The 18,483-nt window shown below is 38.3% G+C and overlaps 2 protein-coding genes across 11 annotated transcripts in view; one reads left to right on the forward strand and one right to left on the reverse strand.

Annotated features, from left to right (window-relative positions):
• FBXO34 (F-box protein 34) overlaps nucleotides 1-18,483 on the reverse strand; it is a 78,447-nt gene that overhangs the window by 40,197 nt on the left and 19,767 nt on the right. The gene's annotated exons all lie outside the window — the stretch shown is intronic.
• On the forward strand, nucleotides 12,225-12,551 carry LOC113908613 (60S ribosomal protein L31-like). Its single transcript, XM_035727865.1, has one exon. The coding sequence runs from the start codon at nucleotides 12,225-12,227 to the stop codon at nucleotides 12,549-12,551; it is 327 nt and encodes a 108-aa protein (XP_035583758.1).

Raw genomic sequence — 18,483 nt, forward strand, 5'->3', positions numbered from 1 at the left:
TCAAAGTTATAGTGACAAATATGCAGACATTTTAGTTGACTAGGAACAATATACAGAAAATACAGTAGGTAGTCCAAGGGCACACAAAAGGCTCATAGTACACAGCAGATTTGTTAAACACTCAGGGTGGAAAAAAGAACCATTATCTGCCATGCCCTCCTGTCCCACCCTTTTATTTGTAGTCATAACTGCAAGCTGTTTTAAAGACAATGGCAATGTTATTAAGGGTACCTTCATGCTGTGCCAAAGCACATATACATAGCAATTCAGAACAATCAGTCTTACTTTCATGAGAGCAAAAGTCGCAGCCAAATGAAATGGGTGGATACCATATTAAACAACCTTGGAATTAGCTAATAGGATATAGGAAAAAATGATCCTAATGCAGATGCTAAATTCTCTTCCTCCTTTACACAATAAAAAATGTTATTATCTGAAAAGCACTAATGGAGGAAGGTTCCATTTAGTAAGACCTAAATATGGACTAGATTTTTTTAAGAAGATTTTATTTATTTATTTGAGATTTGGGATAGAGGGGAGAGAGCACACAAGCAGGGGTGGGGGTGGGTGGTGCCAAGGGAGAGGGAGAAGCAGACTCCCCACTAAGCAAGGAGCCCAACATGGGGCTCCATCCCAGGACCCGAGGATCATGACCTAAGCTAAAGGCAGATGCCCAACTGACTGAGCCACCCAAGTGCCCCTAAATATGGATTGTTTTTAAGCACAAAGATGATTATCTCCTTGCATAATCTATAAACTTAAAATATACGCACTGGATACTAGATATGACATCATATAATTTTCAAAAGGATGTTGTGTAGAAACAACTAAGTAGAAACCTTTAAAATATAAGCCCTGCAACTCTACAGAAAACCATGTGTTTCACAAACTTTTAAGAGAAGTGGAGGGCCGCCTGGGTGGCTCAGTCGTTAAGCATCTGTCTTCGGCTCAGGTCATGATCCCAGGGTCCTGGGATTGAGTACTGCATGAGGTTCCTTGCTCAGCGGGGAGCCTGCTTCTCCCTCTGCCTGCTGCTCCCCCTGCTTGTGTGTGCTCTCTCTCTCCCCGCCCCGACAAATAAATAAAACCTTAAAAAAAATCTTTAAAAAAAAGACATTTAATAATGATATCACTTTATAATCACATCAACATGGCCTTATACCTTTTACTAAGGTGGAGGAAAAATAGGGGATCTTGCGGGAAATTCCACTACTGAGCTGATTCAATGAAAATAGCTTGTTTTTAAAAGTTCTATTTTTGAAACTTTTTTTCCAGATGCAATTCTAATGCATTAATTAGAACTTATATTTTAGGTCAATTATTTGCTAATGTGAGAGAAATCTATTGCTCAAACTAAAATGAAAGGGGAGCTGAGAAGGGACTGTCTTCTCAGCCCAGCTATTCTTCAAAGAATCCCAAGGGTTTAAGCTCTTCCTGGGCACTTCCTCAGTAGATACAGCATCCATTGCCTTAGTGTGCTAAGAACCATTCATGATCATTTCTGCCACAAAGAACAAAAAGTAGATAAATCCCATATTTTTAATAAATCTTAAAAATGTATTTTGAAAAACAAACTAGTCTCAACAGACCTCCAAACCTAGAAAGATGATTACAATAAAAATGGGTTGGCCATCTAAATTATTTGCAATTTACAGTGACTGTAAACAAAATGGTTTATCATTATTTAAGACTGAGACCACATTTTTTTTATTTTATATTTTTTAAGTTTTTATTTTAATTCCAGTTGGTTAACATAATAGTGTTACATTAGTTTCAGGTATACAGTATAGTAATTCAACAGTTCCATACATCACCCTGTGCTCATTACAACAAGTACACTCCTTAATTTCTGAGGCCATACTTTTAAACATATCTGGCAAATTAGGTGAGAGTGAGGCAAGAAAGCACTCAAAAAAACAAAAGAGTATATCTCATGTCTCAAAATGACATTCCCAAAAAAACTGCCCAAATCAAATTTTTGTAAATTGGCTTCTATTTTCCTCTTCATCTCTAAAAAAAGTACTGTGTAATACCCCCCTTTTCGGGGGAGGGGATATGGTCATACATAATAAAGAAAACCATGGGGGCACCTGTGTGGCTCAGTCGTTAAGCGTCTGCCTTTGGCTCAGGTCAGGATCCCTGGGTCCTGGGATCGAGCCCCACATCGGGCTCCCTGCTAGGCGGGAAGCCTGCTTCTCCCTCTCCCGCTCCCCCTGCTTGTGTTCCTGCTCTCGCTATCTCTCCCTCTGTCAAATAAATAAATAAAATCTTGAAAGAAAAAAAAAACATGTACAGTGCTGTAAACCTTTTCTAAATTATATCATAAATTCTTTTTAAAACAATAAAATATAAATGAGAAAATTCAATCCAAGTATTTGGAACCTACTTAAAGGTCAAAAGAAAAAGAGCTTAACTGAATAGAACATAGAAGACTAATAAATCATTCATTTCAATCAAACCCCCACACCTCACCCACCCTCACTACTTTGAAGTACAGGAACTCTGCTAGTCTCTTGACATTTATAGAAGCCGCAGTTTGGCGTATTTTGTTTGTTGCTTTTGTTTTGCAATTAACTGCTATGGATCAAAGACAAAATCATTCGAAAACAAAACTATTCAACTTCACAATAAAATAAAGTGGTGGGTGAGAATGGGGAGACTGAAATATAGAAAATTCATTGGAAGTTTCCACACTAGCTCCCCCCCCACCGCCAAATGATATAGGATTATGTCTAATCAGTACCCAAACTTATATATTCTGAAAGATATTTTCATGGACAAGAATGACAGTGATGGTGTTGATGAGACTGGGGCTGGCGCTTCAAGCATTAGAGATAACCTATTCCCATAATAAAAAATATAGCACTCAATGTGGGCAGATATTTTTTGTTTTTAATAACCGAATAAGATTAGTATTGTAAAAATTAAATTCACAAGCATAAACATAGACTTAAATGCAATTTCACTGAGATATATATTAACTCATATTAAACAATTTCATCACTTTAGCAGATATGCACTGTAACTAATCAATAAGTCCAAATATTATTCTTTCCCTTGTGTATCCTTACACGTATCAGATTGCTTATTTTTCTGATGTAAAATTCTAAGTTTGTTTAATATATACAGACACATACATTCTTTATAAATACTGTTACTGAGGCCTTCTTAAACCCACATTTTTTAGAAAGTGTTAAATGAGGTGGTATTTCCCACCCATGATTTAGCTTAATCCTAAAAATTTTCCTCCAGGATTCTATCTGAAATCTAGCAAGGTACCTACATTTGTTTATTGCACTACTTTATGGTACTTCACATATTGAAATTATAGCATCAATCCACTAAAAAACAAAAAACTGACTCCTAGTCAGGTACAAAATCACTCATTATCAAAATGCCAATTCTTCTCCTCAAAAGATAAAGTATGCAATTTTACAGTGACAAAGTCTATGTTATTCAGGGAAGTCACAGTAGTTGAATTTAATGTATTCAAAGCCCTCATTTCAGATGCCACCTTAACTCCAAATCTAGTATTATACAGAAAGGGGAACATCACTTGGTAGGAAAACCTCACAAAACCCTCTTTACTATGGAAATAACAAAAAAAAAAAAAAAAAAAAGAAGGGTTCTGTCTTTCAACAACTTCTGAGGGTGGTATCAGATTCCCAGAAAGTGGAGTAAAATTTTTGCTTATCACAAGGAAACACAGAAGTTTAGAAACATGGGACTTGTTCATTGGTTTATTCTTTAAGAATCAATAATGATGTTTTCAAACAGAGTAAATAAAATTCTCGAAGTCTAAAAGCAAATGCATTAAATACTCAGCTACAAAGCCCAGTTTTGTAATGCAAAACAAGCAAGTTCTGAGAACTAGGGATGGCAATCATAATAAACACATTTATTTAAAGTCTCCTAAACGTAATCTGAAGTATTAATTTAACTCCTGGCAACATTAACAAAATAGTTAAGTTACCAGCTTTAAAAGAAAAACAAAAAACTAAACAGTGTTTCAAATTAGGTGTTTTAATGCATTTTGATAACAGCTCCTTAAAACCTGTCTTTCCAAAATCATTAACAATCATCATTGAACGTTTAGTATTTCCCAAACCTTAAAAGAGACCCAAAGAACAAATAAATAAGACAAACACCACCCCAGCCCTCCTATGGTGCTGACATTCTAACAGAGAACAGAAAAATAGTTACATAACATCTAAGAGCTAAAACTATAAAACTCTTAGAAGAAGAAACTGGGCAATAAATCTTGCATTAGGCAACAGTTTCTTAGATATGACACCCAAAGTACAAGCAACTGAAGAAAAAATAGACAAAATGAAAAACTCTGAATTTTAACTATCAAGAAAGTAAAAAACACAACCTCCCACAAGGGGAGAAAATACTTGCAAATCATGTATCTGACAGGGATTTGTGTCTAACATATATAATGAATTCTTGTAACTCAGTAATAAAAAAAACAATTAAAAAATGAGGAAAGGATATGAATTTCTCCAAAGATATACTAATAACTAATAAACACATGAAAAGATGCCCCACAGGGGGACCTGGCTGGCTCAGTCAGTTAAGTGGCTGCCTTTGGCTCGGGTCATGATCTCCAGGTCCTGAGATGGAGCCCCACATTGGGCTCCCTGTTCAGAGGGGAATCTGCTTCTCCCTCTCCCTCCGCTGCTCCCCATTTGTGCTCTCTCGCTTGCTCTCTCTCAAACTAATTAATTAATTTAAAAAAAGAAAAGATGCCCAACATCAATAGCTATCTGGAAAATGCAAATCAGAACCACAATGAGATTACCACTTCAAATCCTCTAGGATGGCTAGAATCTAAAAGAGATAAGTATTGGCAAGGATATGAATAAATTGGAATTTTCATACACTGGTGTTAGAAATGTAAAACATGCAGCAACTTTGGAAGACAATTTGGCAGTTCTTCAAAAAGGTTAAACATAGAGGTACCACATGATACAGCAATTTCACTCCTAGATACGTATATACTCAAAAGAAATGAAAACATACATCCACATAAAAACTTGTACGTGATGTTCACAACAGCATTATTCCTAACAACCAAAACGTGGAAACAACCTAAATACCCATCTATTGATGAATGAATAAACAAACTTTATATCCATATAATGGAGTATTATTCAGCTATAGAAAGAAATGGCGTACTGGTACATACTAAAACATGGATGAACCTTGAAAACATTATGCTAAGTGAAAGACACCAAACACAAAAGACCACATATGATTCTATTTATATTAAATGTCCAAAAAAGCAAAACTAGAGAGACAGAAAGTAGATTTAGTGGTTGGCAGTGGCTGGAAGGAGTGAAGAGTATGTGAAGTGACTGTTGATGAGTAAGTACAGGGATTCTTTCGGCTAATTTCATAATAGCAAGTGTACTCTTATGACTTGAATCAAATGCTCTGCAAGTGTACTCTTATGACTTGAATCAAATGCTCTAAAATTGATTTTGGTGATAGTTACCCAACTCTAAATAGCACTGAACTATACACTGTAAATGGATTAATTGTGTGGCATGTGAAATATTTCAATAAAGCTGTTACCAAAAAATATTTACAAAGCACTGTAATGAAGTAGAAGGTACTTTTTTTTTTAAGATTTAATTTATTTGAGAGAGAGTGAGCATGGGGCAGGAGGGAACAGTGGGCGGGGGGTGGGGGGAGAGAATCTCAAGCAGAATCCATGAAGAGCACAGAGCCTGATGCAGGGCTCAATATCATGACCCTGAGATAAGTACCTGAACCAAAACCAAGAGTCAGAAGCTTAACAAACTGTGCCAAACAAGTGTCCCAAGAAGTACAGGGTATTAAGGAAACATATAAAAGGATCCCTAATCTGAGGAATCAGAGGAAGATTAAATGAAGACCTGAAAGCATAAGAATTTTAAAAATTTTATTTATTTATTTGATGGGAAGCCTGGGTGGCTCAGTCAGTTAAGCGTCAGCCTTCAGCTCAGGTCATGATCCCAGGGTCCTGGGATGGAGTCCTGTATCAGGCTCCTTGCTCAGTGCGGAGCCTGCTTCTCTCTCTGCCTGCTACTCCCCCTGCTTGTTCTCTCTATTGCTCTCTCTGACAAATAAACAAATAATTTTTAAAAAGATTTTATTTATTTGAGACAGAGACAGGGCAAGAGCAAGAGCACTGGGGGGTGGGGTGGGGGCCAGAGGAAGAGGGAGAAACAGGCTCTTCGCCGAGCAGGCAGCCCGACACAGGGCTCAATCCCAGGACTCTGGGATCACAACCTGAGCTGAAGGCAGACACAACCAAATGAGCCACCCAGGCACCCCTGCATAAGCATTTTAAAGCATCCAAATACATGGTATGTCTGAACAGCCACTAGTAGCTAAGAGAATTCAAGAATGGCTGGAGTAGAGTGATGAAGTGCAAGAGACAGTAATAACACAGCTTATATTTATTGAATCTTTACCTATGTGCCAGGGATTCCTTACTCCAAAGTCTCAAATATATTTAATCCTAATAACTCTGAGGTATGGATGGTTATTATCCCCCTTTTACAGATAAGGAAATGGAGGCACTGTGTAGGAAAGTTAACTTGCCCAAGGTCACAGCAAGTGGTGCTACCATGACTTGAACCAAAACATTCAGGCCTCAGAGTCCTACACACTAACACTTCACAACCCATCTTTTCCTGGAAACAGTCTATGGATTACAACAGACATAGACAACAAGATGGACACTTCAGTTTAGAGCCCATGTTTTATAATAGCAACCTTTAAACTCTGGAATCACACTCAGCAAGGCAGGCTGATTGATCACTTATTAGCAGCTCTGAGAATTGACACTTCCTAAAAGACTATCTTACACTTAACTTGGGGGGCACTTACTCATTATCCCCATTTCATTTGTTTGTGTGTGTGTCTCCTAAACCAGTATAGTGGAATGTGCTGAGAACTTGTTAGTATTTGTGTAAGAACTCACGTGAATCGAGCTTAAGTCTCTAGCATGAACAAGTGCATTGATAACAGTGCCTATTACTGAGCCGGGGAAAAGATGGTTGGGAGAAAAATTCTGAGTTCAGTTTTCAACAAGCTGAGCTGGAGGAACTGTGAGACAGCCAAGGCAAAATGAGTAACACACAAGTGGATCTGTGGACCTGGTCCTCAGAAGAACTAGACCAAGGAGGTAAATTTGCAAGTCTGGGCACAAAGCATGGTAACTTAAGCCATGATAAGCTAAATGCCTAAGAAGAAAGCATAGACAGAGAAAAGGTCTTAAAACATTGGTTTTCAAATATGAGCAAGCATCACAATCACACGGAAGGTTTGTTAAAGTACCAATGGCTGGGAGCCATCCCCAGAGCTTCCGATTCAGTAGGTCTGGGTAGGGACTGAGGATTTTCATGTCTAACAAGTTCCCAGGTGAGGGGCACCTGGGTGGCTCAGTTGTTAAGCGTCTATCTTCGGATCAGGTCATGATCCCAGTGGTCCTGGGATTGAGCCCCACATTGGGCTCCCTGCTCAGCGGGAAGCCTGCTTCTCCCTCTCCCACTCCCCCTGCTTGTGTTCCCTCTCTCGCTGTGTCTCTCTCTGTCAAATAAATAAAATCTTTTTAAAAAATAAATAAAATTTAAAAAATTTAAAAAAAAGTTCCCAGGTGATCTTGATGTTTCTGGTCTGGGGAGCCACACGTGGAGAACCAATGGCCGACAGCAAAGCCCTACAAAACTCTGGTAGTTAAAGCAGAGACTAAGGAACTTACAAAGGCGAACAAGACGAGCCTAGAGCAAGGTAGTAGAAATACTACTACAATTAAATTATTACCAAGGTCACCAGTAACCTCCTTACTGAAGATCCAGTGGAAACCTATGATTTCTAAAACTAAATTCTACTTGCAACAAGTATTTATTGAGCACCCACCATATACCAGGCACCTCTGTTCTCTGTAACCTGACCCTATCTTCTCTCTTGGCCTCTGAAATACCATTCATTCCTTTACTGTTCCTGCTTCTTTTTTGAACACCTACGTGTCTGTTCTCTTGTTCCTCTCCTTCCACCCACTCAATCAAGATTCTCAGGATTCTGGGTCTTCTCTTCATCATGCAAGCTCTCCCAGGGCAATTTTACCTAACCCTGTAACACCATCTTGTTGCCAGTAATTCTCCCATACCTCATCTCTAGAAGTGACTGCCTCTGGGCTTCAGATCCTATTTCCAACTCCCAGCCCAATCAGACTTTTACACACTAAGCCCCTTTCTTTCCATATTTTCTCTCCAAGAAGCATAACCATACACCCAGAGATCCAAGTCAGCTATCTGTGAATCTTCCTAAAGTAGTTGTTCTCAGCTTTATAGCTGCAGATTAGAACCTCCCGTGGAGTTTTTTTTTTTTAACACCTCACTTGTAGGTCTAATAATATGACAAAAATAATTTTGTGTCCTTAACACATATGCATGTAAAATGCTTAGCAAAAAATGCTTTGAGCACTTAAAAACAGGGAACTATCTTTATAAACACTTCAATTTTCAGCTCATCTGAGGTCTTTTCTGAACAGAATCAACACTTCTTTAAACTATTTCATTAACAACAAAAATTTAGAAAAAAACTTGTTTATAAGTCTTTCTAATGTAAACCTCCAAAACTTAGGTTCAAAGTCATATTCCCACTTTTGCCAAATATCCTTTGGTATAGATTACAGCTGATTCCTAAAGGGAACAGTATAAGTTGTTAAATAGGTACACCACTGGAATCGTGGATCTGTAGTCGCAATTTGGCCCATGGATAAGACAACACAAACCAGTGAGTAAGGTCTATTGTTCATAGAGCCATTCACAGAGACACTAGTGAGCCAGCCACAAATGGAAAAAAAGAAACACCAATATATTCAAACAAGCTAATAAGAGAAGCCCATTATATGATACAATGTTACTTACAAGTGTTTGCAAATGAGAGACATTCAATTCTGCAGTGTTATCAAAGCAACCTTGCACCTCTGCTCTTTAGTGCTATTTTGTATTTTGAGTATTTTCCAAAAGAGAATGACGAAGATTTAAAACAGCCGCTATCTTTCAAAGTATAATGTTTTGTTTGTATCCCTTGCCCAATGATCTTAGCAAATCTGTCTACTTTTTCTTGAAAAGATGTGCAGCGATGGGCAAATAATGAGTCAGTAAGTTCATTTAAGGCTGTACAATTCTGCCATTTTCACCTAAGATGGTCAATTTCTTATAACCTGCGCATAACAGGACAGCTCGAAAATAGCCTGGAATATGTCAGAAAACCAAGGTATAAAAGCTACCAAAAATTGCAACTGGAATAAAGGACAAAGGTTCTTTTTATTTGGTTGTTTGTTTGCTTTAGCTGAACAAATTAGTTTGTCTTATATCTTATAAATGAATTAAGTTATATATTTTGTGTGTATGCAAATACCACCAGAGTATATAAACACATCAAAAAACAAAACAAAACAAAACCACCATCCTTCTCCAAAAACTGACTGCCTGATAACTGGAGGGGGACTTAAAGCTGTTTGCTGAAATGGAACCAATGGGGAGATAAGCTTTATTTACATTTATGATACAGTTACAAAGGTATTTGGATTGTGGAAAGCAGAGGAAGTTTGAAAACCACCCCCCCCATTGTTTTTAAAAAAAATAACTCTGTTATGTATGAAGTAATCATATTTCCAAATAGGAGGGAAACACAGATACTGATTGGAGCTACGAAAACGTAATAATGTGGGTGAGGAATAAAGAAAGAAGAAATTTAAAATCTTTTTTCCAGTTTTATTTTTCTCGATTTGGGAAAATCTTTAACTTTTACATTTTATAAATGAACAAAATGTGTATATATAATCTAAAGGCTACCTATTTGCAATATGACATTTGAGTCCTTTTAATAATCCAGCCCCTAAGAGGTCACACAGCCTGAACCTCTCCTGTGGCAGAGAAGGCATTCCACCAATAAAGACTGTTCAACTTCATACACCCTTTGCCAAAGAACAAATAGCATGCTTTTCAAATTTCAAAACCTAAATGCAAAAGGAAGAAGTTTATTTAATACCATCATAGTATTAGGCTCTGGTACATTCAGGGTCACAAGTTCATGAGGGTATATGAAGTACATCTCAAGTGTTTTTTAGCAGATCACCAAGCCAGGTGACATAACCAAGAACCTTTCTCAAGAATCCACCTGGATTCCCAGTAGGGAAAGGAACTGTGACAGCTGCAATAGCAACCAAGCAAAAACTTGCTAGTTCAATTCACTTATGAATAAATTTACTATTATACATGGAGCTCCAAATAAAGTGTGAAAATTTAAGGAACTGAGAATTATTCTGCTTTTGTTGTTCTCCTCTGTTACCTACAAAGAGTGGTATTCTATTGTATCAGAACCACCTAGGCCACTGAGGGTGTCTTCTACTCCAGGCAATGAATGCACAATGCCCTTGACCATTTCCTATACACCACTTTGCACCAGCGTGCTCAAGAGACCCCTCACTATAGTTCAGAAAGGAAATACCTCTCACCCACTTGGACAAAGAACAAGAGTCTTCCAGCAGGTCCAGTGAAACAACTTCTTTAGATCAGCACCACAAGATCCATATGAATGAACAGTTTTCAAGGGGAACTGGAATTGTCCCTCTCTTTACTACCCTTGTGCCCAGATAGTCTCTCTTCTCTAAGTGTATATTTCTTCTCAAGCAGTAACCTGGTCCTAGTAAACACAGCTTCCTGCCCTCCACACTTAACATCCGCCTGAACCTCCTAGTTCACAATACCCTTTGCCCTCTTTCACAAATATGATTATTTTTATTGGGGGCAGGAATGGGAAGCAAGATGAGGGAGAAAGAAATTAAGGGGATTTTTTTAAAAAGTTCCTATGGCTTCAAAAGTTCCAGAAACCTTACAACCTTAGAAATAGATAATGGGATCCAAATTCTTCCCTTCCCAACAGCTCCCCACAAGCTAACACCTATGAAACTAGAGATCCCAATCCTAGTTTAGCTCCCATGGGGGAGGTCAAGGGAGGTCCCCAGTTTTCAAATCCTAATTTGTGATATTTAGTAAAAATAAGTAAATTACTGACATCACAGCCTATTTAGATACAGTAATTTACATAAAAGACACCCCCCCCAAAATTGTTAAGCAAAATATCACTTCAATTCCTGTAAAGCCTGGATTCTACTGTAAGAGTAACCATTTTTTCTTCATTCCATAACCTTGAGTGAATCACTATTTCTGAGTCTGATATTTCAGAGTTGTGGTGAGGATTAGATCCCTTAGCACAGTACCCAGTCAATACTGCAATTATGCAGAAAGGTCCTGTCTACTTTGTTCAAAGCAAACCAAAACTAGTGCTCACTCTTGTATAATCATTCTTCAACAGCTGGGTCAGTTCTTGTAATGGTGTTAAGACATAGTTGGTATTCAACATTTTACTGAAAGAATGAATAGCCTATGCTTAAAAGAGGGAGAGGGTCTGTAAAGAGTGCTAGAAATTAAAGGGCATTAAAACAGTTTTATCTATTTATCTAGGTTGTTCTATTTTATCAGAATTAACATAGGCCACTGTGGGTACCTTCTACTCCAGTCAATGAATGCACAATGTCCTTGACTATTTCTCATACTCCACTCTGCTCCAATATGCTCAACATATTTGTTTGCAGAGATTATTCCAGACGGGAACATGAAACTATCTTTGCTTAAATTAAAGGAACATCAGGAGCAAACACTGGTGGCAAGATTTATTTGCCTCAGAATCGCTTCACAATCTCTGACAACTTAGCCTCCTTACTACTTCTATTATTCACCAGAGACACAGATCTAGTTCAAATCAGAAGCAAGTCCTTACATTTTGATGTATTTGCCCAAAGACTAGCTAGATTAGATTTAGAAAGAACCTTGCCAAAGAAGGAAAAACAATTTCTTAGCCTTTAATCAATTCTTCTTTAAACCCAGGAAATACCATACAAATTGTTTCCCATAGCTAATAAGTAACTTAACACTACTTTCTAATTATAAAGCCTATTCTACCCACAGTATGCAGATCGGCTGCTAGCTATGAGAAAAATTACTACTAAAGGGAGTTTCTTGAGAAGATTCCTCAATCCCTACACTTTCCCCCAAACAAGATATGACAGAATCACTTGATGTGAGCCAGGGCATTTACTATTTTTTTTTCAACCTGGGCCTGGCAGAACAGCTCCCGCAAAGAAGGGTGGCGAGAAGATGGGCCATTCTGCCATCAACAAGGTAGTAACCAGAGAACACACCATCAACATTCAGAAGCACATCCATGGAGTGGGTTTCAAGAAATGTGCCCCTGAGGCACTCAAAGACATCCGGAAATTTTCCATGAAGGAGATGAGAACTCCAGATGTGCGCACTGACACCAGACTCAACAACACTGTGAGGGCCAAAGGAATAAGGAAGGTTCCACACCATGTATGTGTGCAGTTGTCCAGAAAATGTAACAAGGATGAAGATTCACCAAACCAGCTCTATACACTGGTTACCTATGTACCTGTCACCACTTTCAAAAATCTAGACAGTTAATGTGGGTGAGAACTAACCACGGACTGCCAAAGTTATAAAACTGCAAAAAAAAAAAATTAATTTCTATACTATTAACTAGCCTAACATCATACAAATTTCTTACACAACCAAGCAGAGGCAAGCAGATGGTCATTATCCCAGGACCAAATGTCTGATTCTATCTGATACAAAGGAATAAATGCCAAAAGTCATCATCATTTGATGTTCTGTTATTCAAACATAGAGGCTTAGCTGGAATGTTCTTACCTGTAAATGGTTTTGAGGCCTCATGAAAGAAACTATCATTTAAGGAACCAGAAACCGCTCCTTCACTTTTGTTCTCATTAGACTTTCTGCATGTTTCTCTGCAACCAGCTTGTCTTTCCTTATTGCTGGAACTGTATCTACAATCTTTGGGCCAGTTGGCTTGCTTGGTCCCTAGCTCCCCATGGCCACATCTGCTGCTCTGTCTTCCTAGTGATCCAATCACTGTTTTTCTTATACTCCTAGAACTGAACTTCTGAACCGTACAATCTGTCAAACAGCAACCAAAGAAGTTGGGGGGAAAGAGGGAACAGTGAACCATGGGTACATGTGACATGACATATCTGTTCTAACCAGCTATTCCATAACCTGTCCTAAGTGGCTCAGAGTGTACACCCTGGTTCATTCTGACAGACCTGTTCTTGACCCAACCTAACCCTTTAGACTAGGTATGGTTTCCCTGGCCACCAGTCTTATACCTAAAACTTTCTACTAAAGACAGAAGAGTCTCACAATTATGACCATGCTTCCAGAAAAGGAAACATTCAAAGGTCTCTTGCATACTTCGCACTGTGCTAGATGCTTTCTCTCTCAAGACCCACCAAAGGCCACTGATACACATATTGCCCTCATTTTACGTAAGAAAACAGTATAACTCCAGTATCTGCATATTTAAGAAGATAAGGCTAAAGGTAGGAGATATTGCATAACATCAGTAAACAAAATTCTTTTTAATGTTGCCCTTACAGGGCTGCTTTTCATGTTCATTATGTGAAGTGCCAAGGAATCTGGCTTACAACTTCTAATTAGCATATCAACTCACTTTACAAAAACTGTTTCACCAAAAAGAAAAGGCCACACTTTAAATGGTGACTGGCATTGTATACTTATATAGTATTTAAATCAAGTTCTAAGATTTACCAAATAATAACCTTTGTATCTTCAGATTACAAGAATATTTAGTATGCTCAACGGTGATATAGCAGCTTAATAAAGAGGACATAAGAACATGTTAAACTAAGCCACATGGATGTAATCATTAAAATCCAGACTCAGAAACTCTAAAGAACCAATAACCTGGTGTCTTTAATAAATAAATTACAAGGGAGAGGAAAAAAAGAGAGGTAGAGAGGGGGAACCTCTAAATTAAAAAGGACTTAAAAGTCCTTACCAACCAGCAGGAAGGTAGTGACCTTATGTGGATCCTGATTAAAACTATGACATCTGAGGGGCGCCTGGGTGGCTCAGTTGGTTAAGCAACTGCCTTCGGCTCAGGTCAGGATCCCGGAGTTCTGGGATTGAGACCCACATCAGGCTCCTGGCTCAGCAGGGAGCCTGCTTCTCCCTCGGACCCTCTCCCCTCTCATGCTGTTTCTCACTCTCTCTCTCACAAATAAATAAAATCTTAAAAAAAAATAAAACTATGACATTTGAAAAATAAATAAATTAAATAAACTATGACATCTGAGATAACTGGAAATTTGAATACTGGATAGTTGATAATACTAAGGAATTGGGGAGGTAAATACATATATACCTATATATACATTTTAAGAGTTATTATTTTTTTTAAGATTTTTATTTATTTATTAGAGAAAGACAGACCACAAGCAAGGGGAGCAGCAGGCAAAGGGAGAGGGAGAAGCAGGGTCCCCGCTGAGCAGGGAGCCCGACACTGGGAGTGATCCCAGGATCCCGGGATCATAACCTGCGCCGAAGGCAGATGCTTAACCGACTGATACACCCGGGCGCCCCAAGAGTCATTATCTCTTAACGATACACTAAATAAGGCGCCTGAGTGGCTCAGTCATTAGGCGTCTGCCTTCGGCTCAGGTCATGGTCCCAGGGTCCTGGGATCGAGCCCCACATCGGGCTCCCTGCTTGGCGGGAAGCCTGCTTCTCCCTCCCCCGCTCCCCCTGCTTGGGTTTCCTCTCTCACTGTGTCTGTCAAATAAATAAATAAAATCTTTAAAAAAAAAAATTGTTTTAAATGGGGACAAGAATAAACAACTACAGCCAAATGTTGAAACTAACTGGTAAATATATAGGGGCTCACTGACTCTACTTATGAGTGTGTTTGCATTTTAAAAAGTACATAATAACAGGAACAATAATAGATTCCAAAGACTTCCTCCACTATGTGGGAGAAGAAAAAAAAACAAGATAAATAATTCAAACTAAAACCCCCTAGTTCAAATTAGGGCCAAGTTTGGAGCAGATAGGGAGACAGGAACCACCACACAAGAGTTTTTCTCTTATTTAATTCACCCGATTTTCACAAATAGTCAGCAGTGGGGTGAGGAAAATCTCACAGTGTTCCAACATAATGGGGGCATGCTCGAAGAGAAAAAATTTTTTTTCAAGAACTATTTCCTCTGCCAGTCCTGCCCTAGACATCCATTTATAAAGGAACTTTCAACGTTTTCTGAAGCCCAAGAAGTAGGGTCCTCAGGGTGTTTTGTGTGGGGACAAAGCTTCCCTAAGACCCTGAGCACATATGATCCTGATTGTACACAGAGCTTTCTGGGCATGAAAATAGTATTTTTTCATTCCTAGTTTCCTGGCTATGCTCCAAGACTACCTTTCCTATCAAGTTATCTTTAGTAAGATCCTTGGGGGGGGGGACTTTCAAAGACTTATGAAAACATCTGCACATACACATTTCAGCACTTCAAGTAATGACACCAAGTGTTTTCTGAGATTCTAAAGAGAAAAACACATTTTAAAATTACCTAATCCTACCAAAATTTCTGCTGTGGGCAATCACCACCATACCTAAATTACATAATTATTATTGGCAGAGCAAAAAAGAAAATTAACACCTTCTTAGAATTCACTATATGCCAAGTATTTAATATGTATTTTCAACTAAACTTTCCTCATAACAACCCTAGTATTTTTTTTTAAAAGACTTATTTCAGGGGTGGGGAGGGGCAGAGGGAGAGGGAGAGAATCCCCAAGCAGACTCCCCACGGAGCACGGAGCCCAACGCAGGGCTCAATCTCAAGACCCCGAGATCATGACCTGAGCTGAAACCAAGAGTCAGCCTCTCAACCAACTGAGCCACCCAGGTGCTCCAGGTGAGTATTAGTACTGTCTGAATATTACAGATGAGAAAAGTAGGGTACTGAGAGGCTAAGTAACTTGTAACTAAGTGGCAGAACCAGATGTGAACCCAAACAGTCTAGCTCCAACATCTGGGCTGCTCTCTGCTACACTACTACTCTACACCCTAAAACTTTTCACTCTAAAACGTAGGGAAGATGACTATTTGAACACTTCCAGACCCTAGATCATTGACTCTCTTCATAATCCTAATAATCTTTGAGATTTTACATTAAAAACATTTAACTGGCAGATCCTTCTTTAATAAAATTAAACTGTCTGAAGAGAATTAACAGCAGCTATTACAGGCCTTAGCACCAGTTGGCAAGAATAATGAGGCCCCCTAACTGCTCACCCTAATGCAAAGCTCACCAGCTGACAGACCTTAGGTAGGTACAGAGATCCCAACCATTTTATATTGTTTCATTCTTCCATTTGTTTGGTTAAATCAGAATCAAACATCTGTATCATGAAAGAGACAAGGAAACACAAAGTTAAACAAATGTGACAAAGGAAGAAACAGAATTCATAAAACAAAATAGATCTTGTTAAAAGCTTCTAACTAAGATCCTCAGAAACAGTCAAGATTTTGCATACATAAAGCAAGACAGGATGCTGTGAAAAGGCAAAAAAGAATGAGAAAAGACTCTTGGAAATAAAAGATAAATTTAAAAAAGGCAATATAAGGTTTGAAGTTGTAAAGATGAAATTTAAAAAGTAGACAAAAACAGAGACAAAAAATTATCAAAGGAGACACAGCATCAGTCCAGGAGGTCAGCATGTGATTAATAAGAATTCCATAAAGAACAGGGAACAGTCAATGGTACTGTAATAGTGCTGTATGGAGACCAATGGTAACTGCACTCGTGAGGAGCATAGCATAACAGAGAGAGATGTTGCATCACTATGTTGTGCACTTGAAATAATGTAACATTGTGTGTCAACTATACTTCAAAAAAAAAAATTAAAATTAAAAAAAGGATTCCAGAATGAAAAGAAAAAAAACTGGAGGAAGTTTCTGAATATAAATTTTCCACAAAAGATTAATAAGTTAATATATTTATAGAAGTCTTCCAATTAATAGGGCCCCCTCAGTCCTCAAATAGAAGCCCAAATCAAGACATATCACTAGAGAATTTGAGACAAGGGATAAAAAAGATACTGCAAACTTTCAGAGAAAAGACAGCTCATCTACAAAGGAACAAGAATCAAACTGGCCTAAAACTTTTTATCAATAATGAAGGATACTAAGAGTCGAGCAATGCCTTTAAAATTCTGACAGAAAATTATGTTCAACCTAGACTTCTATTCCCAGCCACACTAACAATCCAGTTTAACAGAGAAAAATGTTTTCAGACAAGGAATTGCTCAAAATTTACCTCCCACACGTCTTACCTAGCAAAACAAGGCAATAAAACCAAGAAAGAGGAATATATGGGAAATAGGAGCATAATGAAAGCAAGTCACAAGATGTCAGGTGAGCAGAAATTCTAAACAAAGCACACAGAACAGAGCAGGAGGACAGAGGGTATCAAGGAAGGTAAGTATGAAAAAGAGAGATACTAGAAATTTGATACTATCTTAAAAAATGGAAAAATTAAGGAAGCTATAAAAGCAAATAATACCACCCCCAAAAGAATACAACTGAGAATTCTGATATGGGGAGCACATCCTGTTTTATTTTTGGAGAATTACCTTCTCCCCACCCCTAATACATGTGATTCATACAGGGCTGACCCCATACCCATCTGTAAGAGTATGCATGTTGACCAGGCTCTTAACTATTCTAATCCATTCCCTCTGCTTTGCCATAACTTGTTTGGAAATAAACACAAAGCCTAGAATCTGCACAGGTGTGTAAGGGGTGGGCAGGGTGTGGAGGATCCTGAAAATAAAGCTAAAAGGAGGAAATCAGACTGGTTAACAGCAAGAGAAAAACTCTTCAAAGCAAGGTTTGAGCACCTGGATCCAATCCTACTCTATCCTGGACTCTCAGTTCTGGGAACTAATTTTCTTCTTCACTTAAGTTATTATTGCACTGGTTTTCTAACACATACAAGGATCCCTGTCTTAAATACTCCTCTTTCAAAGCAGGAAGTCAAAAGATATCACCTACTGTTAGTGTAATAAAAATACATAGTATTGACCAAGGTGACCAGAGAGCTAAAAATAATGATAGAACTACAGCAGAAAGAAGATGGGAAATGAGGTAGTGGTGTTGGGAAATAATTTGTAATGGGTCTCTATGTCTTTCAGGCAAGACACTGTCTGCTCATTGTTCTGGACTGTATTTTCAAGGATGTTCATAGAGCAAACAGCCTTGCAAGACAGAAAGTGTTTTCTTCAAGAACAAAAAGCAAGCATGCTTACTGTCTCCCTCTGGAACAAAGGGCAGGCATACTTATTGCCTGTAATAAAATATTTGAAATATCTGAGCTCAGAGTTTTCTTCAGTAACAAAACCCACTATGTGAATAAGTATTATGTGCCCTCTCTGCAGTACCCTGTGGGAACTGAGGCTCAGAACACTGGCACAAACGAATGCTGATACTCTGGCTACTGCTACTGTTATGTAATAAACTGTA

Source organism: Zalophus californianus, chromosome 6 (genome assembly GCF_009762305.2).
Source record: "Zalophus californianus isolate mZalCal1 chromosome 6, mZalCal1.pri.v2, whole genome shotgun sequence".
Lineage (NCBI taxonomy): Eukaryota > Metazoa > Chordata > Mammalia > Carnivora > Otariidae > Zalophus > Zalophus californianus.